The sequence below is a fragment of the Miniopterus schreibersii genome (assembly GCF_964146895.1).
Source record: "Miniopterus schreibersii genome assembly, chromosome: 14".
NCBI lineage: Eukaryota > Metazoa > Chordata > Mammalia > Chiroptera > Miniopteridae > Miniopterus > Miniopterus schreibersii.
The window spans coordinates 24896105-24920799 of record NC_138114.1 but is presented as its reverse complement, the minus strand read 5'-3'; the positions used below and the strand labels follow the sequence as shown (position 1 = coordinate 24920799).

At 34.5% G+C, this 24695-nt stretch overlaps 1 protein-coding gene across 4 annotated transcripts in view; it reads left to right on the top strand.

Annotated features, from left to right (window-relative positions):
- The window catches only part of CABCOCO1 (ciliary associated calcium binding coiled-coil 1), a 101199-nt gene that overhangs the window by 46981 nt on the left and 29523 nt on the right, over nucleotides 1-24695 (top strand). Inside the window, exon 6 of one of the 4 annotated variants that reach the window (XM_081159044.1) lies at nucleotides 21425-21480. The exons of the other annotated variants lie outside the window; for them this stretch is intronic. Within the exon in view, the coding sequence (XP_081015170.1) occupies nucleotides 21425-21430 (6 nt within the window). The 3' untranslated portion in view covers nucleotides 21431-21480. Of the gene's footprint in view, nucleotides 1-21424; nucleotides 21481-24695 lie in introns of those variants that run through there. 4 annotated transcript variants of the gene reach the window in all.

The following is a 24695-nucleotide window of genomic DNA, read 5'->3' as shown; positions in this document are numbered from 1 at the left end:
ATGTAGGTTACATTTGCCATTCCTATGACATGTTTATACTTTTGTAACCACTAAATGAATTTTTAATAATATTAGTGAGAAAAGAGTGCTGAATAAAACTCTTTTTTAAAATCTCCAGTAAAATCTATACTGGATGCTAACTCTTTAATGAATATTCTCTGTATAACTGATACAAAACATACTGAGTCCTATTTCAAGTTTAGCACAGGGTGAAAACAGAAGCCAATACATGAGCTTGGTTCAAAGGTAAGCCCTTCCTGCTTACTTGTTGGGTTATCATTGACAGTTCTTTTAATCTTGATGAAGTTCAATTTCTTCATCTATAAAATGAAGGGAATAGTTTGCCTCCCATAGTTGTCAGGAAAAGCAAGATAGGGGAGAGTGACTCAGCTAACACTAATTAAGTTTCCTCTCTTCTGGGCTCAGCACCTTGGACATTCCTCTCAGCGGTTTCAACCTAGTGCCACACACTGTGCTACGAACCCCTTGAACTCAGGGCCCATGCCTACTTATCTCATTGTATATCCCCAGTACTCAACACATAAACAGACACATACCAGATGCCAGCTGTGTGAGTAATTGAATGAATGAGTAAATGTTTTATTTTGATAATGAAATGGAAGTGATCAGTTTATAATTTACCTTTTTTCCCATTCATTCCTCTACCTGTGTTTAAAGTCCATCTCCATTTGCTGCCTTTATAATTGTGGACAAATTACTTAACCCTACTGAGCTGTGGGCTCCTCATTTTTGAAATTGAGATAACACCTCTTATCCTTATAGGAGTGCTGTAAGAAATAAATTAGATAACAGTTAAAATATCTGGAAAATAGGGAGTACTCCATAAATTTTTATCTCCCTTTCTTTTGTCCCCTTTGAGTCTCAAGTCCCTAGCACGTTATAGGCACTGAAATAACGTTGTCTGTGATGGATCACACATGTAGTTCTAATTTTGAAAGTTTATATTCCATTAATTCCTTTAAAAAAAAACCAACCTCCCAAATATCAGATTACAGCCCATGGGATTGCAAAATATTTTTAGCCTTTTATGGTTAAAATGCTCTAAGAATTTGGAAGAGGCCCCACTTCTGAAACTTATTTCAATAAATCCAAAATGAATAGAAGCGGAAAATATTTAACATTCAAAAGTTAATTTTGAGTAGAAGACATAGTTAATTTTATCCCTCTTATTTCTACAAATCATAAGAAGAAACAGTTTGGATAGGTTACTCAAAAGAGGCTCCCCAAATCATTTCTAATGGGATACATCAACTCAAGTGTTGCCCAAAGATTATTCTTAACAAATGTACATACTGTTTGACTTTACTTGGAATAAACAAAAAGCTTAAAATTAGATTAGTGCTTAGACATAGACCCATTAAGTTAAAATAAGGCCAGACATTTGGAATTAAGTTAGTTTAAGATAGTCACCTTTGATTAAAACATGGCTAAAATATTTGGATTGTTTTATTAGCTGTATGCCATAAGCATAAAAACTCAGTTAAATGTTCACAGTAAATGCATAATGCATTTACACAAATTCACAAATACACAAAATCAGTACCTTTACATAGATTCAATTTACATACTAAAAGGAACTTCAACAACCACTAAAAACTAAGACAAAAAGAGGAAAGATGTTTTTAAAGCCATTTACGTCGCATTGGCCTGACTTCCCTTCCTTCCTACAAATAGAAAAAATATACATATAACTGACAAAACTGAATGCCGCTTCTCTCACTTTCCTTAGGGCTCCAGGGCTGCATCACAATCTAAAATGTAACTAATTTAAACTGATTTAGAGAAAGAAGCTTTACTTGGGGCCTTATTTGAGTTGAGTGGCTTTTCAAAAAACATATTTTTCAGATTAAAGGAAATGTTTGTGGTAACATAAGCTCCACTTGCTATTTCAAAAGTATAAAATGAATTAAAGGGTGAAGGACATGAATTAAAGCATGAGTGACTTCATAAAATAAGCATTTTACATAATTGGGAAGTTAAAATTTTTGTATACAAAATGAAGACAGTGATTTAAGAACATAATGCATTTATTTGTCAAAAACAAGACGAAACTTACCTAATTACTATTTTAAATAAATATTTTAGTGAGCTTTTTTGTGTATATAGTCCATGGAAACCTTTTGTCCTATGCACAGATTTCTAGGTCCTAATACAGCATTGATGGAGGCTAGAGATGCCGGATTCTTGTGTGTGTGTGTGTGTGTGTACATGCGTGTAGACATATAGAGGAGATAATGACAGCTTTCATTATAACAGCTTCTTTAAGGAGCTGTTAGAGTTAACTAAAGAAACCCTAAGTTTCTGTTGAACACAGTTCGGATCCTAAAAGCAGTTGTGATGTTCTTGATACTCCCTGAATATACAGCGAGCTCTAAAATATTATCATTGTTCAAAATAGTGGAAATATGTTTTGGGGGTCATTAAACAATAAAGCCTAAAATTTACAAATAATAACATATCTTTCCAATGCAAAAAATACTCCATTTGAAAAAACAACCATTCCGCACATCTGTTTCCAGCTCTGACCGAGTATCTTGTAACAGACCATGCTTTAATCAAGAGCAAATAGAAAACTGGATAAATTTTTAAAAATCCATTTGAAGGCTTTGGAGATCTTCCAAGGAAGTAAGGAATTAAGAGGCCATGGTCCCAGAGAGAAGCGAGCCCAGTATTTTTAAAGTAAGCCCATTATCTGTGTGCTGCTTTTCCCCTAGGGGCATTTGTTTTAAGAAGGACAAGGCAAAAAGTTGAGAAGCAGGCAGTGGGCTGCCCCTGAGAAGAAGAGAAGCCAGTCAAACTTCTGGCAGTTTCATAAAACTAGGAAAACAAAATTAGAGCATAGACATGCCAAGATGCCAGGATGAAGAGAGAGAGGTCACAGGAGGCAGGTGGGCGACTAGAAGTGCTTCTGACACTCTATGACAGCCATTGACTCCAGGCATGGGCCAATTTTAAGACATCACTAAAATTTCTACAAATATTGGGAGGAAAATAAATTATTATTGTCAAGAACTGTGGAGGGTCTGAGATTTTACATACTTGACATATTAGCATTCACAGTTTTATGGGTCCTGGCAAAAGACCCCAGACTCTTGAGCTGGAGATCAAGTTAGAGAAATAAAAATTTTTTAAATGCAAAATTACACTCGAAGAAAGGATAAGAAAGGAAATTAAAAAGCTAAGAGCAGAAATTAATAAAACATAAACTATACAACCAGTAGAGGAAATTAAGAAGTCTATTTGGTGATTCTTTAGAAAGAATAATAAAATTGATAATCTTTTAGTAAGACTAAGAAAAAAAGAGAAATGGTACAAAATGCAATGTCAGTAATAAATTGGGGCATCTCAAAAGATCTCATAGACATTAAAAGATAAGATAATATAAGTAACATTATATCTAAATTTTATACTAGATAAAATGATAAAATTTGCAGTATTCTAAAAGCTCTATGTCAAAGAAATGGAATGTAATTAAAATATTTTAAAAATTAAAATATTTTCCATAAGGACATTTCCAAGAACATATATCTTCATATTTGCAAAAGAAATAAAACTAATCTTATATAAACTTTTCAAGTTTAGAAAAATATTAACATAGCCTTAATACATAAACTTGACAAGGACCTTACAAAAAGGAAAATTTTTGAGGTATCACCCTTATGAATATACATGTAAAAATTCTAGGCAGGATGTTAACAAATAAAATCCAATGGTATATGAAAAGATAGAACACCATGAGCAAGTTAAGTTTATTTCAGGAATGCAAGGTTTGTTTAATATTTCAGAATTAATCCATGCAATTTACCACATTAGAATAGGAGAGCAATCATATGGCCTTCTCATTAGAAGCAGAACAATCATTTCGTAAATGTAACACCCAATCATTATAAAATCTGTTAGCAACCCTGGAATAGAAGAATTAAGGGTTGTAATTATAATTAATGGTTAAATTTTGAAACCTTTTCTCCTGAGAATGGGAATAGAATGTCTGTTGTTATTGCTTTTATTCAGTATACACTGGCAATCTTAGCCAGCACAATATGGCAGGAAAAAAATGGGAGAATGGATATGAGAAAGTAAGATTTAAAACTCTCATTTTTCACATTTGATCTGATTATATATTTAGAATGCGAAAGAATCTACATAAAAATTATTCAAACATGTAAAACATTTTTGTAAACGAATGGACAAATGATCAATATAAAAAGAGAATTTCTTCTATATATTAGCAAGAAACAACTAGGAAATAAAACAATAAAATGAAAACATTTACAATAGCACCAAAAAGCATACCTAACTGGCCCTGGCTAGTGTGGTTCAGTTGGTTGGAGCATCTTCCTGTGCACTGGAAGGGCAGAACACATCCCCAGGTTTCGGGTTTAACCTACATGTGGGTCATGTGCAGGAGACAATTGATCGATGTTTCTCTCACATCAATCTCTCTCTCTTTTCCCTTTCCCCTCTCTCTCTAAAAATCAATCAAAAAATAAAAAAGTGTATCTAACTGGAAATGTGTAAAGCATATATATATATACAAATCATTATTGAATGAGAGTAAAGAACATCTAAACTGTGGAGGGATATATAGTAGTCATGGATTGGAGGAATTAATATAACAACAATGTTGATTCTCTTCAGATTGATCTACATATTCAACATTATCTCATTAAAAATCCCAGCAGGTTTTGTGAATGTAATTGACAAGCTGATTCTAAAATGTGTAAAGAATTGCAAAAGGCCAAAAAGAGCTAAACCAATCTTGAAGAGAATTGAAGGATTTATACTACCATGTCTCAAGATTTATATAGTTACAGTAATTAAAACATGTATTCAGCTTAATGATGGACAGGTAGACCACTGAAAGGGAGTAAGAGCAGAATGAGGCCCACACTACTCGGTCATTTAGTTTACGACGAAAGTGGCAATGTAGTGCGGAGGGGGAAACGGCCTTTTCCACAAGTGATGCTGGGTCAGGTGTATATTTCATCAGGAAAATAATGAACCTGGACCCTTAGCTCAGAATGTTAACAAAAATCAATTCCAAATGCACTGTAGACCTAAACATAAAGAAAACTTTTAAGCTTATAGAAGAAACCAGAAAAATATCATCATGGTCTTAAATAGGTCACAAAAAATACTAACCATAAAATAAAATGCTTATAAACTGTACTACATTAATATTAAGACCTTCTTTTCAACAAAAGACAGAATTAGGGCAAAATTTCAAGCAGACTGGGAGAAAATATTTGCCATAAAATATATGTGACAAAAGATATACCCACAACAGATAAAGAACTACAAATCCATAAGACATGAGTCAGATAAACCAATAGGAAAAGTGAGTAAAAACCTGAACATATACTTCACAGCAGATACCCAGATAAAAAGGTGTGTCCAATTTTAGTACTCATAAGAAAATGCAAAGCACTGGAAGCTAACCTCTGTACAAGGTCTCTGCTCATAATCTCTCCATGGGGTTCGCTGGGCTGATTACACTGCTTGGGTCCTAAAAGTGAGGGTTGCAGGAGGGAGGAAGCAGAAGCTTCCAGTCCTCTTAGAGATTAGGCTCAGAACTGGCACAGTGTCACTTTGACCAAGCCCACACTGCATTGATGAAAGCCTTCACAGAACTAGCTGGCATTCAAGGGGAGGCAAATAAACGCCACCCCTCAATGTGGGGAATGACAGATTTGCAGCCATCCATAATCCATCACATCTTCCCACCTCCCTCAGATTTATACTTGTCCAAAACTAGCTCTATCATCTAAGTTCATTTCAAACCCTCTCTCTTTTATGAATTATTAACCCCCAAACTGAAAATAGCTCTTCCATTTCCCCCTGTGAACTCTCGCTTTATCTGTACCTTTCTTGGGGCACTTTTAACTTTCAACCTTGAATTATTTATGTCTTGTCTCCTCTACATTTTAAATAACATTATTTCTAGTTGCTGAAATAAGATATTCATATTTTAGAAAATTATCAGGATCTATTTTTAAATATTATGTTCCTCCCCACACTGCTTCACACATATGAGATGGTTCATAAACATTTATTGAGGAGGGTAGGAGTAAAATCCAAACTTTCTTACAGGCAAACACTGGGTGCTTCCGAGGGCGTTTAGCTTGCTACTCTCTTTTTAGCCTTAATCATAATTTCTAGATACAAATAGGCAAAATAAGACTAAACAATGTTTTTGTATATTTTACCAGGCTCGGGTTGGGGGTGGGGAATGTCACAATAAAAGAAACAAAAGAAAATAACACAATGGCTCACGCTTGCTGAGCTCTTCGCTAAGTGCCAGGCACAGCTCTGAGAACTTCATCCCCACAGCTGACAAGGTTGTGAAGGAAAAAATAACCGAGAAATGGAGCAAAGGAAACAAAAGAGCCAGAAAAAATGTGTCCTGTAGAACCCTGATCAGCTCCAAGACTCCTGAAAAGCTGACAGAAGTTGGCTGCTTGGCGACGAAGCACAGGCCCCAAGAACATAGTCAGGAAATGACTTTGGGCATAAAACAGGGCATCTTTCCTCTGCGTTGGAATCTACATTTCCCATGTCTACATGGAGTAGAGTCTGTCTCATAAATTCTTATTTTTGAAAGCAAAGTCATCAATTTTCTGCTTTATTCGAACTTTGAGGGCTTTCGATTACCTAAGTGTTGTTTTTAATGTAAAGTTAAATCCGTGAAGCACTTATACAGGAAAAGCAAAGCCTAACAATAACTTAGGTTTTTTTAAAAAGTTGCACTCTACCTAGAGACAAAAATCCACTGTTATAATTAGATAAAATTAAACAAATTTCTGATACTTTTGTCTAACAACCAAAAATTATTATGTGCTCAGTGCTATGCTTTATGATGGTTGAAAATAAGAAAGGTGTGGCCCTATGCGTCCTGTACACCGAAAGGTTGTGGGTTCAATTCCCAGTCAGAGCACCTACGGGAGGCAACCACTCGATATTTCCCTCTCTCTCTTTCTTTCTTTCTTTCTTTCTTTCTTTCTTTCTTTCTTTCTTTCTTTCTTTCTTTCTTTCTTTCTTTCTTTCTTTCTTTCTTTCTTTCTTTCTTTCTTTCTTTCTTTCTTTCTTTCTTTCTTTCTTTCTTTCTTTCTTTCTTTCTTTCTTTCTTTCTTTCTTTCTTTCTTTCTTTCTTTCTTTCTTTCTTTCTTTCTTTCTTTTTTTTTCTGTGTGTGTGTGTGTCTGTCTCCCTTCCTCGCTCTCTAAAATCAATTTTTTTTTAAAAACATACTCAGGTGAGGATTTTTAAAAACGTTAAATACTTAGGGAATTAACAGAAAAGCTTTAGTTTATGTGGAATTTGACAGCAAAGTGAAACTTTGTTTCAGGAGTTGGGAATGGAAGTGGTCCTACAAAGAGCAGAATGTAGAAAAGTTAACAACAAACATTTCAGACTTGAGAGGGTGGAAATTATTAACAGTATGAGCAAGGTCATGAAGATAAGAATGATTGTTGCATTTTAACCAGAGAACAGGGAAGAGACCACTCGTCTTGAGCAGGGCTGTGTCTTGGAGAGTACTGGAAAATATAATTTAATGGGAAAAAGGCTTGATTATGACAGGCTTTAAATGAATGCTAGTCAATGTGGTTCAGGCTTGGTGCAGTAAACAAGCTGGAGCCATTTACACACTTAACAGTAAGAGTATTTCAAGAAATAAAGGGAACTGGACTGGGTTTTAACATAGGAAAATTATTCCTGAAACACAGTTAAAATGAAGTCTTCCTACTTGTTTGGCATTAATGCAGCATGATTTTCCATAAGAGATTATTATTTTTGACATGAAGCAAAGGTCAGTGTTTGGGTGTGTATTTGTGCCCATGAACACCATGATGTGTGTAGGTGTTTTAATTTCCAAAGTCAGGGTCAGGTTAGGGCTATGCAGTGTCGCGGCAACTGAGCAAGCTGTTCAGTTCAATTCAAAAAGTAGTCAGTTCACTGGAAAACACACAGTCAACTAAGTTTAAATTAAAATAGTTACAGATTATTTATGAAAAGCAACCCTGGTTTGTTTAATGAAAGGTATAAAAATAAGCATATTTTTCCATAAAGAAGTTATTATTTAAACATAAAGCAAAGGTCAGAGATTGGGTCTGTATTATGTGTGTGTGTGTTTTAATCTCCAAATTGGGGGGGGGGGGGGGTGGTCAGAAAACAGATTAGTACTACTAGTAAAGCCAACCAATCAAGTTGGTCATTTCAGTTCACAAATAGAAAATTTACTGGAAAAAGTTAAAAAAAAAAACTAAGTATAAAAATAAATATTTAATAATTCATTGTGAAAAGCCACTGTAAATTTAATGAAAAGTATTAATGCAGGTATTAATCTAACAACTTGTCAAATTATTTTAGAAATAAATTTGATTAATCTCATAGGATACATTTCTCAGGAGAAAAAATGTTAATTTTTACCAAATGCCTATATCTTCTAGGTGCTTAGAAATTGATTTCCAATTAATAATAAAAAGTTCAACAAAATTGCCAAATGGAAAACTTTCATCAATTACTTTTCATAAATATGCTTTGAAAACACTTTGTTAATTTTACAGATAGTCATTAGGTTAAATAAATTACCACTGGATACAGTTACTAATGGAGTAAAATAATTTCAATATATAATTTGCTTCTAAATGCTTAGAGTTTCAGGAAGTATTAATAAAGCCCTGACTTCCTATATCTGAAACCAAACACATAGTCTGATCATTGCTTCCCTGGGTCTCAGTAAAACAAATTATGAAAGTTACAATGGACTTCTAGGAAAGGTAATGACATATGGACATGTTTACAAAACTCCTGTCTTTGATTTCCAACTTAAACTTAGAAAGGTTAAGCCACAGAAAAACTATTAGGTACAATACAATTTAGGCCACATTGAGAGAGGATACTGAGAGCCATGCTTAAATTCTCCAGTTTATGAACACAGTGCAGAGTTGTAGGTGACATATGATAGTAAATCTAAAGACCTTCACTTTTTTGTTATTGTTAGCTTTGAAAGGCTAGAAAATACTCATCATAGGGTGTACTCTCCTACCACTGTTGAGCAAGACTGGCAAAGAGATGGGAAATCGCTTCACCAAGCAGCTGCTGTTATCTCTGACCCATCCTTGTAATCAAAAGTGGTGCCATCTTGGGCAAACATTAAGCTGTAGAATATGAGAGCCTTTGTTCTATGTTTTTCTCTAGATTTTCTGAAACTCCTAAACTGGTGAATGCTTCTCTATGTTAGAAGTTTGTCCTGTTTTGTGGTTTACTCCCTTAGTTTTCAATTATTGATTTGGGGAGGAAGTTAATGGGCACCAGAAAGAGATTTCTTCAATCAAAAATAAGCAATTTTTGAAAAATGAATCTATGATTGAAAACAACATCCAAAAAAAAGCAGAAAGAAGGAAGAAAAGACAGAAGGGGAAAGAAGGAAAGAAAGAGGAAGAAGTGGGAAGAGAAGAAAGGGAGGGAAGAAAATGAAAAGAAAAATAGGCCCACTAAAGATAAATAAAAATTTACTTGAGAAAAAAGATTTTAAACTATAAATGCTGTGTACTCCTAAATTAAGGAAACACTTATAATGTATACAGATATAAAACAGAATAAAATGAAAAGGGAACTGATAGTGTAAAGAGAGAGAAACATGATGACATTGAAGAACTTTAAAATATTAAGAAAAAGTGAAGAGTAGAAAATGACACTAGAGAAACCAACCCATGACATGGAGAACCAGCTTTAAAGTGAAACCCAAGAAATGTGAGGGAAAGGACACAGCAGAGTGTATGGACTTAAAAAATCAAAGATATAATTGAAACAACGTTTCTGAAGTGAAAGGAGACAGGATATGAAGCAAAAGGAGCCACTGTTCTAGAAGAGAAAGGTAAAAAATTACAAACTCTGACACATATCCAAGTGAAGTTATTGAACTTCAAGGTTAAAGCACTCAAGCAATAAAAACAAGTTACCAACAAAGGAAGAGATAAAAACAAAGAAAAATTGCAAACTTAAGAATTGTCTTTAGCACCTTTAGATGTAAGAAAATTGTGGAACAGTATCAGTGGAGTTTGGGAGAAAACAGATTTGAATAGCATACTCAGCCAAATTGTATTCAAATGTCCAGACAATATGAAATAATCTCAAATGTACAGTTTGAGGAAGTATATCTCCCACCTATCTAGGAAATGTGTTTGAAAACTCTCTGTCAACACAGTTCAACCAATATAGAGAGATTCATCCAAATAAATACTTCAGAAATGGCACAGGAGGAGAGTTGGTTGGCGAGTAGTGAATTCAGTTCTGCATAAAATTAAAGCCAAATTACTAATTAACAAAGTATAAAACAACATAATTATTGTAACTGCTAAAAGAAAAACTACATGATGTGGAAGGAAAATGGTGATAAGAGACTCAGTGAACACCACAGTATCTATCAGAATTCTGTGCATGAAATAGCAACTTCAGAAAACCTTAAGTGTCTATTTATACAGGCACAAGAACCTCCACAGGCAGTGAGCACCCATGTACAAACAACAGCGGGGGAGGCATTAATACCTTTGCTAGATTATATTACTGTTCACCCATTTCTGCTGCTTCCTGAGGAGGCTTATATTTCCATGTTCACTGAAGTTAGACTTGGCCATTACCTGACTGAGCCAATAAATGTGAGCTGAAATGTCATGAAATAGATGGGAAGAAACTTTTAAAGCCAGTTTGTGCTTCCCATCACCTGGATCCCAGATCAGACCTTAGGAAGCAGCACCACCACCAATGACCCATAAATAACCTTTGTAGTTGTAAGTTACTGAGATTTGAGTTATTCTTTACAGCAGCAAATCTAGCCTTTTCTCACTGGTACTACCCGTAAGCCTGAAGAGGAAAGGGAATGGCAAGATGTCACTAGAGTCTAATAAGGGATGGAATCTTGGAAGAGGAGCCACAAACTTCAACTGAAGTAATAAAGAAGCACAGTGTAGGCCAGAACCATAACAGAGCAATAGGGAATGGGGCAATAAATACCCTGACTGCTCTTTCCTCCTGCCCTCTCTCTTACATCCTGCCTGTGACTCCATTTGGTAAAATCCAACCAGAAGCAGAATAAGGGCTGATGCATTCCATACAATTCAGTGTCACAAGTTGGGTTGCAAAATCTTTACTAGGGATCAACACCTGTGAAGGATAGAGGGATGAAGAAAGATTAGACAGAGAAAGACATTGCATAACAACATAGACAGTGAGCTACAAAGCCTCAGGCAACCCATCAGAGAGCTCTGGAGTGGAAATTATCCATCGGAATATCCCACATTGGGCCAGAATGGCCAGCCATGTGCCCATGATGCCAACACCGAGAAGGCTGATGGCAAAAGCTAGTTGATGTCAACTGGCTGGGTCAGTTGTCTACTTGGTTTGTCCATCCATGGTGGATGGCCTCTGGTAGACATCAACATGTGATACATATGCACACACACTAACTATATGTATATTTCATATATTGTCTGTAGAGAGACATTACTTTAAGCAGTCATCAAAAAATTTAAATGTAATATTTTAGTCCCCAAATAAAGCCTCGACAAATTCCAATTTTAAAAATAGTACATAATAAATACACTCTTGACAATAGTGCATTAAAATTAGGAATGAAAAACAAATGTATAAAGAAATAATACAACAATAGTTGCTTGCAGATGTTAAAATTTCTGTAGAATTATTCTAGCCAAAGAGTAAATCTAAACCAAAGTTTCTAGAAAAATAGCAACCTAAACACTAATTGCCAAAACTATGGGAGTTTAGAATATAAGTAGTAATAGCAAAGAAATCAGAAGAAAATCTTAACTAAGATAAAAGCAGAAATTAATATTTATAAAAATAAAAGCAGTAAAATTAATGTAATAATTGCTTCAAAAGAAAAATATACTAGGTAAAATACTAGCTAACTTAATTTTAAAAACATAAAAGAAAAGCACTGATATAAAAAAATATGAATTAGAAAGCAGAAATGGCCTCACATCCCTGTAGAAAAATGTGGTTGTAAAGGAAGAAAAAATTATCAAAATAGACATAAGATGATATCGAAAACTTAAACCAACCAACAGTGAAAACTAAAAACAGAAATCTTCAGAGGTAAAGTTTTTAACCTTCAAGTGATAGTTGACATGTATTTAAACTTCCAGAGCTACAGGAAGAAGAAAGGCTGCTAATATTTTTCATCATGTCAAAATGATGATTCCAAATCTTGTTAAAAGTAATCTAAAAGAAGAAAACTACAAAGCAATTCACTGATATTGATGCAAATGACCTAAATGTAATTTTAGCAAGTAGAAGTCAGTGATACTTTTAAAAAGATAACAAACTATAATCAAGTACAGTTATTTCAGGAATGCAAGGATGGTCCATAGACATAAGTCATCCCGGAATAGAAAAGAAGGAAAAAAATGATGTCATCTTATTGATAAGCATTAAAGAGCATTTGATAAAATTAAATATTCACACACATTGCTATTGCTGTTAGGAACTCGTTCAAATAGGAATAGAAGCATAGATGAAAATGTTTTATATATATGTATATATATACACACACATACATACATACACACACCACACACAGGGTGTCCTCAAAAAATGTGTACACACTTTAACAGCTGCTAGCTCGATTTTGAAAATGAAGTGTATTTTAATAAACACTGCCTTTATAATTATTCAAAGTATGTGTGTGCATTTTGGGGGGGCATCATATATATATATATAAATACATATATATGGAATTATATATATAAATGAAATACTAATTAAAATAGGAATAGAAGAATTGATAAAGAAAATGTTACATATATAATGAATTTATATATATATATTTGTATATGCACACACACACACACACACATATATATATAAAATAAAATACTACTCAGCCTTAAAAAACATTGCCATTTGTGACAACATGGAAGGACCTTGTGAAAATTATGTTATGTGAAATTAGTCAAAAGGAAAAGGGCAAAGATCCTATTTCACTCATATGTGGAATATCAAACAAAATATGTGGTGGCTACCAGAGAGAAAGGGGAGTGGAGAAGAGCAAAGCTGGTAAAGGGGGCCAAGTGAATAGTGACAGGCAGAAACTAGACTTTTGGTGTATACAGATATCAAATTATAATGTTGTAAACATGAAACATAATGTTACAAACTGATCTTACCTCAATTAAAAAATATAAGATAAAAGTATGCATTTCCCCAAACAAAAGCTAGAATATGAAATACTACAAACATTCCCATTAAAAATAGTGACAAGTGTTTTTATGATTATTTAACATTTTATAACTTATATTAAACAATGTAATTTGAAACTATGTTGGAATAAAATCTCCATTCACGCCCGGCTGGGCGTGGCTCAGCGGTTGAGCGTCGACCTGGGATCCAGGTGATCGGGGTTCGATTCCTGGTCAGGGCACATGCCCGGGTTGCGGGCTCGATCAATGACTCTCTCATCATTGATGTTTCTATCTCTCTCTCTCCCTCTCCTTTCCTCTCTCTGAAATCAATAAAGATATATTTAAAAAAAAAAATATCTCCATTTACAAAAGTAAGAAAAGTTTTAGATATGTATAAAAAAGTCAAAATAATATGCAAAACCCAAATAAATAAACTATAATCTTTACTGAAGAACATAAAGGGGAGCTTGGACAAAAGAAGAGGCATGGTTTCTTCTTTGATAGAAATACTCAAAATTGTGAAAATGTAAGCTCTTAATGTTTAAATACATGCAATGCCTTTCAAAATCCTAATATGAGGTATGTAGACTGATGAGAGAATAAAACAAAATTATTCTTCCATTTGGAACAATAAAAATACGATATAATGAAGAGACACTCACCCTACTAGATACAATATTATAGGATCTGGAAAAGACCAATAGATCAATGTGGCACAATAAAAAGTTTAGAAATAGCTGTGACCTATATAGGATCTTAATATATGATATAGATGACATTCAAATCAATGATTGAAATATGGAAAATGGAAAAATGCTCATTATCAGCTCTCTTGTTATATCAAAGAAAATGCCAGATAAATATATAAAGTTAAAAAATTAAACCATACTAGAGCTAAATGAAAATATGAGTAAATTCATTTCCAATTTGTTTATAATTCTGTACTGGGATGGCCTTTCTGAACATGTCAACTAAACCATAAAATAAAAGATTGATAATTGTAAAACATCAAAATTACATTTTTAATAGAAGCACCAAAAACAAGTTTGAAAAAATTTTTAAACAGAAATATTATTTGTAATGCATTATTAAAGGATTAATAATATCCTTAGCATTTTATGGGTGAACAAGAAAAATAAAATGCCACAACAATAAAATAATATAAATACCATCTCATAACAAAAGAAACAATATGGCCAAAAAATATATGAAAAAGATATTTAGGTTCACTACTAATCAAAGAAATACAAATAAGATAATTTGATACCAGACTCTATTTGATTGGCAGTATTGTGTTAGCCTATGTGTGAAACACTCTGCTGCACTGTTTGTGAAAGTTTAAATTGATATTCTTCAATGGTGTAATCTGTTAAAATGTACCAACATTTTAGAAAGGCATACTTTTGACCTGGCAATTCTAACTTCAAGGCTTTATTCCAAGAAGCTAATTCAACATGTGCAGAGATATGTCAGTGAGGATTTTCATCCTAGTGTTACTTTTTACAATCATGAAAATTGGAAAGTAGTGTTCTTCAATAAGAAGTTGATTAAGCACATCCGTCCAGCTTAAGACTACACACCCATTAAAAATAATGAGCGCATTAACTTTTACACAAGATTGAAAAGGAAAGATGACAAAATACCTATATCGCGCCATCCTGTTTTTTAAATATATACATATATAATATTAAATGTAGCAATATATGTGAATATTTGATTACATAGAAAAATACCTGGGGAAATGTTGAAATTCTAATGGTTTATGAGATTTGGATGATTTTTCATTTTTTCTTTTATATTTTTGTGATTTTATTGATTGCTTGGCCTCTTTTACAATGATTCTGTTTGTTTTTATTATCAAAAAGCAATAAAATCATTTTCATTGTTGGGAAAACTAGTATGATAGAGGATATGTGATTCATTCATAATAGTTAGAAAATACTATTTTTTATGGAATTATATGCAATTACCCAGAATTGGATAACTTCCCTTGAACTCTCACATCATTTGTGACACTTGTATAAATTATTATAATAAAATAGAGTGTGATTATTAAGTTATTACCTTTTTTTAGATTATAAACTTCTTGAAGTTAGGACTGTTTCTTATTTAATTGACTCTCTTACAGATCTTAACAGGGAAGTACTTGGTAAACATTTATTAAGTTGAACCAATTGGACTTATGAAACTGTTTCAAAAATCATAATTTTTATACCTATACAAGTAAAACTAGAATTTTCAAAGATTTTAAATTTTCAAATTATTTTAGTGTTAAAAACCAAACTCTGGCCCAGTTAGTGGGGCTCAGTGGTTGAGCATTGACCTAGGATCCAGGAGATCGAGGTTCGATCCCCTGTCAGGGCACATGCCGGGGTTGCGGGCTAGGTCCCCGGTGGGGGACGTACAGGAGGCGGCCGATCAATAACTCTCATTATTGATGTTTCTATTTCTCTCTCCCTCTGCCTTCCTCTCTCTGAAATCAATAAAGACATATTAAAAAAAAAAAAGAAGAAAAAAAATAAAAAGGAGCCTCTTTTTAAAAAACTAAAAAACCAAAGACAAACTCTGCACACTGAACGAAACAAAACAGAAAGGTGAATTTATTACAAGGTTTCATCCTGCAAGCCTGGAAACTCAAGGCTACAGAAACAATGAGTTCTGAGTTGCTCACATCACAAACTAAGGGATTTGTATGGGATAAATAAAGATGTTATTTGGCTTTTTCAGCCGATTGGCTACCTAGTGGACCTCTTTCTTAATTTGGATCAAAGTAGCTGAGTCATGGGAACAAGGAAGTCCAGAGATGACTTGATGTTTGGGAATTAGCCGTTGTCCTCTTGAATTCTGGGAAGAGCTGTAAATTCCTGTAATATTAGGTTAAATTTATTCCTGTAATATTAGGTTAAATTTCCTTTATGAACCTGCATTGACCATCTCCATTTTGCCCTTGACATAGTGACTCTCTTTTAGTTTGGTTCTACACAAGTTACAAAGGAAAAGACTTATAGATTGGCCAATGCATAAATCTCAAAATAATTTTTACATTACTAAGATTTTCACCGGTGTTCTCAGAATATTGAAGAAAGAGATTTAAACTGTTTCAAGCTAGTTAAAAAGCATTTGGAAGAGCATTGGAATTCAAAGGCTGTACAATCAAAACCCTTACACACAGTATTTCTCTCAAATAAAAAAATAACTAGAAATGTCTGTTTTCATCCATAAATGTCTTCAAATAGTACAAGCTCTGGTTTTTAAAAAATGATTTTTATTGTATCTAGAATAAAAGAAAAACAGAAATGCTTTCTTGATAATTGTCTGTCATTCTTTTCCTTCTCTGTATTTCTGTAATGTGCATGTACGATGATCCAGAACATTTTCTACTCTTGTAAATGATCAGCATGATTCAATAAAAAATAAATCAAAATAATTTTGAACACCTAACTGGTAATATTTTTAAATATTCCTTGAGCTGGAACAATTTGATGTTTGAATTACTTACTCTGAATGCTAATGTATGAATACTTTTCTCCTGTTCCACATTCATCTCTCTATATATAAACTATTTAAATCACAGTATAATTATGGAATATGTTAGTAGAAAGAAGGCAAAGTGTTTTATCAATGCCCGTAAGCATCATTTACATTAGCATCTGTTTCAGAATTGGTTTAAATTTTATTTCTAGAGCCTTAAAATCTGTGGGTCACAAACATTCAGTGTTTTTAGACTAGAAAATGATTTAGGAAGCTCTTTATCTGACCTCCAATTCTAAATGATAGCTTTACAGGATAATCTTGGTTGTAGGTCCTTGCTTTGCATCACTTTGAATATTTCTTGCCATTCCCTTCTGGCCTGCAAGGTTTCTGTTGACAAATCAGCTGACAGTCTTATGAAAGCTCCCTTGTAGGTAACTAACTACTTTTCTCTTGCTGCTTATAAGATTCTCTCTTTGTCTTTAACCTTTTGCATTTTAATTATGATGTGTCTTGGTGTGGGCCTCTTTGGGTTCCTCTTGTTTGGGACTCTGTTTCCTGGACTTGTATGTCGATTTCCTTCACCAAGTTAAGGAAGTTTTCTGTAATTTTTTCAAATAGATTTTCAATTTCTTGTTCTCTCTTCTCCTCTGGCACCCCCATGATGTGAATGTTGATACACTTGAAGTTGTCCGAGAGGCTCCTAACACTATCTGTATTTTTTGGATTCTTTTTTCCTTTTTCTGTTCTGAATGGGTGTTTTTTGTTTCCTTATATCCCAGGTCGCTGATTTGATTCTCAGCTTCATCTACTCTACTTTTGATTCCCTATAAATTATTTTTTATTTGTTAGTGTATCCTTCATCTCTAGCTGGTATTTTGTTATGCTGTTGAGGTTCTCACCTAGTTTACTGAGCATCCTCACAAACAGTGTTTTGAACTCTGTATCTAGTAGATTGGGATTACTCGTTTCCATTTTGTTGAGCTCTTTTTCTGGAATTTTGTTCTGTTCTTTCATTTGGGCCATGTTTTTTTGTGTCCTCATTTTGGCAGCCTCTCTGTGTTTGTTTCTATGTATTAGGTAAGAGCTGCTACATCATAACCTAAAGTAGTAGGTGTCCTGGGGGGTCCACTGGCACAGCCTTCTCGGTCACCGAAGCTGGGTACTTGAGGTGTGCCTCCTGTTTGGGCTATACGCTCTCCTATTGTAGTTGAGCCTTGATTGCTGTTGGCATGTCAATGGGAGGGATTTACTCAGGCCAACCAGCTACAAGGACTGGCTCTGACCACTGACCACTAACCTCCTACCACTGCGGAGGATTAGCTGTGCAGGGGCCCACCACATAGAGCAGGACTTACTTCAGCAGGGCTGTGGTGCCCACTGAGTCTGCCCCTTGAGTGTGTTGCTTGTGGAGGTAGTTGGGTGGTGGTTCTTCAATATGGTCTGAAACTACCCACTGGGCTTGCTGGCTCTGGGGCCTCCCAAGGAGGTACAGGCCAAGGTTGGCCACCACCTGCGTTCTGCCCGGGGCTACCCTACAAAGCAATCTAAGGGTGGCTTCTTCTTGTATTGGGCTTGGAGGTACCTGGGCAAGGCCAAGCTACGAACCAAGGTTGTCTGCTGCTAGTTCCAGGCCTGGGGCAACTTAGTGAGAGGTACAGGGCTCACTGAGGCCGGCTGCTGCTTGTTTGAGAGATTTTAGGAAACTCTAAAGCATGAGCTGAGACAGGCCATTTGTAAGGAAAACCCACTGGAAACAGCTTGGGTGGGCCTAAAAGTTGGGTGGGATGGGGCCTCAGGGAATCACCAGGGCTGGGCAAACTGTGAGTCAGGTTGATGGAGACTCAGATATGGTGCTGGTCTGCTGGCTCTGTGAGCTCATCAAAGGAACAGTGGTCTCTTCCAGCACTTCTCTCTGGGAGAAAGCTGCCCCTCCAGCAGTCATCCTAATGACAAACAATTGAGTTCCTCCTCATATGTCTCTGGTGCCTTTCAAGCTGCTGTCCCCATGCTGGAGCTCAGAGAGTGTGAGTCCATGTGCGGACCCTTTAAGAGCAACTGCCTGGGACTCCAGCAGCCTCAGTCTCCCTCAGCCTCAATCCTTGCTGGTTTTTACAGCCAGGAGTTATGGGGCCTTCTCTTCCTGGCACTGGAAACTTGGGCTGGGAGATCTGGTGTGGGGCTAGGACCCCTCACTTCTCAGGGGGAACCTCCACTGCTGAGATATCCCCCATGATTTTTATCTGCCACACATGGGTGTGGGACCAACCCATTCCTCATCTCCATCCCTCCTACCAGTTTCCATGTGGTTGCTTCTTTAATCCCATAGTTGTAGGACTTCTATTCAGCTCGATCTCGGGTCGTTCTAAATGATGGTTGTTCTGTAGTTTAGTAGTAATTTTGATATGGTTATGGGAGGAGGATTGTACTGTGTTTACCTAAGCTGCCATCTTGGCTGGAAGTCTAAGATGCAGGTATTTTATCTTTCTATCTAATTTCTTTATATTCTTTCAGCTCTGTAAATCTTCTTTTGTGTTGGTGGTGTGTGTTTTTTTCCTATTTTTATTGTTGTTTATTTTTCTTTTAAATATACAAAGTTAGTTTTTACTCGTTTATATTCAGAGCCTTTAACACTTGGCATATCAATTCTTAGATGTTTGGCAATAAAAATATCTTTCTTGAAATATGGAAGTATGAGACAGAGCTGCCAGTATTGCAAATGGCCTGTCAGTATTCACAAGGCAGCACCAAATGTTACCAGGTGATTGCAGATCTCTGAGTAAAAACGTATCAATAGGGAGCTAGCCCCATAAGTAAGTTCATTAGCTATCCCTTTTTCAATTAAAAAGAAAGAATAATCTATAATAGCTCAATGCATTTTTTTTATCTTCCTTCCAAGGTGAAAAAATATATTGAACCCTTGAGATTACAGAGGCAAAGGAAAATAACATTAGTTTTATATGCTTATATAGCTAACCTGATTGTTTCAGTTAATATTGAATAGACTCCAAAAGATGACTTCAGATCTTGGGTTTTCAAAATTTTTGACCAAGCTAAGCTTCTGCCATACACCCAGCAGGGGGCTGGAGAGATACAGTCAACACAACTAAGGCAGTACAGGGAGCTAACGTGGCCTGAGCCAGGATTCTTAACCCTGTCTCCTTCCTTTCTTAATCTACTTCCCATTCTCCTTGGAGCCTGGCGGGGGCAGTGGAGGGGGAGGGCAGCAGGGCAGCATGGCTAGGGTTGAGCTTTACTGGCACAGCTTTGAAAGTTGGTTAGTTACTGGGGTTGGGGAACTAAGCAAATAAGTAAATACATCAGGAACAATGGGCTTAGTCACTATAGGAGAAGGGAGTCACCTATTTGGTAAGGGGGAAGACTACAATAAGCTACATGGTGTTGGAGATATCAGTGTGAACTAATAATGGGTTTTAAGATGGGTAGTTGATGGATAAATAATCATAATCATAATAAAATATAATGTATTTTTTTTTCTAATTTAATCTACTGAGATGGCCCAGAGCAATGATACCTCAGTAACAAGCACACTAAGCATAAGCACTCAGCTCTTGGTTTCTAAATACCATTGTCTAATAGAAGAAACTAGTCCTCCATACAGAAATGACTGACTCTGGGTTTGGGGAAGGAAAACATTAGATGGGCATAGAATATGTTATTGTGATAGAAAGTAAAGAAATATAAAATGAATGATGGGATTCAAAGGCCACAGGATCAACTTGAAGGGTCTCCTACTAGCCAATTTGAACATCAAAATAAATTATGACAAAATGGGCTATAACTATTTGAGGGAAAATACATATCCATGAAGCATTCCTGTTATAAATACATGAATCTAAAAAATAGGTATATGGGAGAAATAGGACATATCAGTAGAAAGACAACTAATAAATCCAAAAAGAATAGTGAAATCAGAATATTACCATTTGATAACCATTACAACAGTAATTGATTTAGGTGTGAATAATTAGAGTGCTAAAACGGAAGGTATATGTTTGATAAGGAATTGAATATTACATAGTCTCAATATATCTTCTCATGGAAATTGTTATTTTTTAATTAAATAATAAGTAAAACAAGCTGAATAATTTACTTCATAGCAGAAAAACTTGATCGATATAATCTTATTCATATAATAAACATTAATATAAAAAATGGTGCAAATTAACTTTGGTGCCTCCTGATATGCTGCAGTGGAAAGCATATGACATCACTTCTGGAGTACTTCTGGCCAAAATGCATAAATCATGAGGAACACCAGATAAATTCCAAAACAGGAATATTCTAAAAAGTAACTATTCTAGGCTCTTCAAAAATGTCAAGGTCAAGGAAAGACTGAGGAATTCTTATAAATTGAGAGACTAAAGAAACATTTAAATACGAAACATGCGTCTGGATTGGATCCTGAACCTATAAAACAACATGGGATAATTGGCAAAACCCTGTTGTAGAGTCTGAGGACTATATGGCAATATTAGATCAAAGTTCATTTTAATAGCTGTTCTGTGGTTAGTGTCATTGTACTTAAATGCACATGGAAGTCTGATGAGAAATGCAGCATTCGTCTGCAATTCAATCTCCATGGTTATACAGGAACGCTGTATCATTTCTATAACACATGTAAATTAGAAATTATTTCAAAAGAAAAGAATAAAACAAACAACAGAAAAAAATCATTTTGACCAAAATTCTTTGTAATCTTTTAAACCTTAAGGTTTGAATCATCAGGGGTGCTGTCAGTGTTCATGTGGGCCTTTGGGAGAAGCTACTTCCACATTTTCTGGATCCTGTTTCTGTGGGATTTTGTTACATGATCCTGCATAATACAAATGGATAACAAATACAAAGGTGCTCAACATCATTAGTCATCAGAGAAGTGCAAATCAAAACCACAGTGAGTTATCACTTCACGCCTCTCAGGATGGTTATTATTTTAAAAAGAAAAGAAAAAGAAAAATGTTGGGGAGGAAGTAGAGAAACTGGAACTCCTGTGCACCATTGGTGGGAAGGTTAACTGGTGGGGCCATGATGAACATTGTAAGGAAGTTCCTCAAAAAAAATTAAAAATAGAGCTGCATGAGCCAGCAATCCCACTCCTGGATATATAGCCAAAAGAATCGAAATCAGGGTCTTGAAGAGATATCTGCATTCACATGTTTAGTGTAGCATTAGTCACAATAGCAAGATAAGGAAACAATCTAAATGTCCATCAGCAAACAAATGGATAAAGAAAATGTGGCATATACACATAATGGAATATTATTCAGTCTTTAAAAAAAGAAAGAAATCCTACCATGTACAACAACATATGGGAGAACCTGAAAGACATTATGCTGAATGAAATAAGCCAGTCACAGAGGACAAATACTGCATGATTCCACTTATGTGGGGCATATAAAATAGTCAAAGCAAAAAAAAAAAAGATAGTTGCCAGGGGATGGAGTTGTTCAGTGGGTATGAAGTTTCAGGGATGCAAGGTGAGCAAGTTCTAGAGATCTCTGCTACATAGTGTCTGTAGTTAACAGTATGGGGTCCTGCACTTAAAAACTTGTTAAGAAGGTAGATGTCAAGCTAAGTGTTATTACCACAAAAATAAATAAATAAAAGAAATGGGGGACATGGAATATTTTGGAGGTGGTGCCTATGTCTATTACCTTGATTGTAAAGGTGGTGCAATGGGTGTATGCATATGTCTGAACTCATCAAAATGTGTACATTATGTGCAAATTTTAAAAATTTGTATATAAAAGTATATACAAATTTTAAAAATTTGTATATAAAAGTATATACTTCAATACAGATGGGAAAACAATTTAAATATAGAAATTCTAAAAATAAAAAAAAAATCCAGTAAATTGAAATTGAATGTTCTGGTTAGCTTGATTCTAGATTAAAAAGTAAAGGAAAACTTTGATTGTGTATGATTCTATTATTTAAGTATCTGACTACATAATTTGCCAATTTTACATAAGAATAATATTTTAAAGTAATTTTTATTATGTGCAAGCAGATTATCCAAGTCTTACTTTGTTATTTTTTATTACTTTTAAATCTACTTTTTGAATTTTTTATTGGCTAAAGAATCTGTAAGTATGAGCTAAAAGAAAAGATATTTAAATTAGAACCATCTGCCTTAAATGCCTGGGGGAATGATGAACTAATATTTTAATTATCAACAAAATTAATTATTCAATCCAGGTGTGAATTCACCAAAAGTTTAGAGAACTCCTCTCTTTTAAGTAAGTGCTTTGCATTGGTATGAAAATATGATGCCATCAATATAGAATGCAGATCCAGAAAGTGGTCATATTTGTACAGTGGTTACATTATTTTGATTTAACTATAAATCCCATAATATTAAAGCTATCAGTGTTAGGCTGTAAAAAGGCATATGTACCACCCGAAAGGTAAGCCCTGTTGACATAGGGATTTTAACCATTTTCACTTTTTACCAGTCCTTTCCTCCATTATTAGAATTTACCTAAATGCCATTTTTTGGCAAAGCTTTAATGAAATGAGTAATTTCCTTAATGGAAGCAGATTTGTTATGTAAAGTCACAGAACTGTGTAACTGTATCTATAGCCACTGCTCTTGTTACTCTTGAAATTTAATGAAACTGTCTACCTAATACAGCTTTCTTGGACTTTTACAGCATTCTGTTAGTTCTCAAAAATAAGGCAAGGCCCTCAAAGACACATGGCAACTGACAAGATTACAATCACTTTTATATTGATTGAACTCTAGTAAAATATCAAACTATTTTATCTCCTGAAGAACAACTTGAAAATACACCAGTGAAATTGAAAGTTAGGACTAAGGGCATTTATAAGCCTTAATTTGGACCAAATCTCCATCTTTATCATTACAGCGCATGTTTTTAGAACATTATTGGAACAAGGTGAACTAATTTGGAAATGCTTTGGTATATACGTTTTGATTATATTTCTACATTCACTAAGATTGATTTGCCTATCTACTGTCTAGTCATCTAGACGTACCACTTTAAGTAATAATACCATTATAAGTAATATTTATTTATACCTTTTACACATACTATTTATAAATACATACCACTTATATGTAATACTATAAATGCATTTATCAGCTGTAGTATCTTTCTGTTTTGATTGCTTAATATGATGGTTCTAAAATATCCCTGCTATTTGTTAAAATATTACATAATTTTAAAGTATTTACCTTTTGCTTCATCCAGAGCATGGGTTTTTACAAATTTTGCTGTATTTTGAAAGATTTTATGTTGAATATATGTCCCAAAAGAAAGATTAAATTACTTATATTCCTTCTTTACCAAATAAAGAGTATTTACCAAGTGTGAAATCTACCTATCTTGAGTTTTGAAAACCAGAATTTTCTAATTCAGGAGAAGGACTCACTCTTTGAGATGTTTAATCAAGGGTCAGATGACAGAGTTGGGTTGCAGTTTGTACCAGAGTCACACTATAGTGCCCTCCTGTGGAGGTTTGGTTAAAGCTTCATTTTTGTGCCCAGGAGAATGATTTTCAAGCTAAGTGACAAATTACTGAAATTCAATATAGTTTGACCATTTTTTTCATTTGTGACTAGACACTAAATTACTTTTACAATGTAAAAGCTTTGACAGTTTAGAAGATTTCCAGTTCAAAATACAAACTGAGGCACGTTGTCTTTTTATCTTCATTCCTTAATTATCTTATTAAAATGGATCTCTCTCCTTGATTTTTTTCCTAAACAATTAATTTTCCTAAACAATTAAAAAGAGGAAGGAGCATACTCAGTCTTTTACTAGAAAGATAAATTCTTCAGCTAAGGCACTTTCAGATTTATGTAATGAAAACAGAGGTTCATTGTTGGTAGCACAAAGACTGTATTTTTAAATTATAAAAGAGAAAATAACAAAGTTTAATCTAGAATATACACTCATCTATGTTCACCAATAAAATATGCAAAAGGTGACATTTTTTTCAAACTCAAGGTTTGTTTTTCT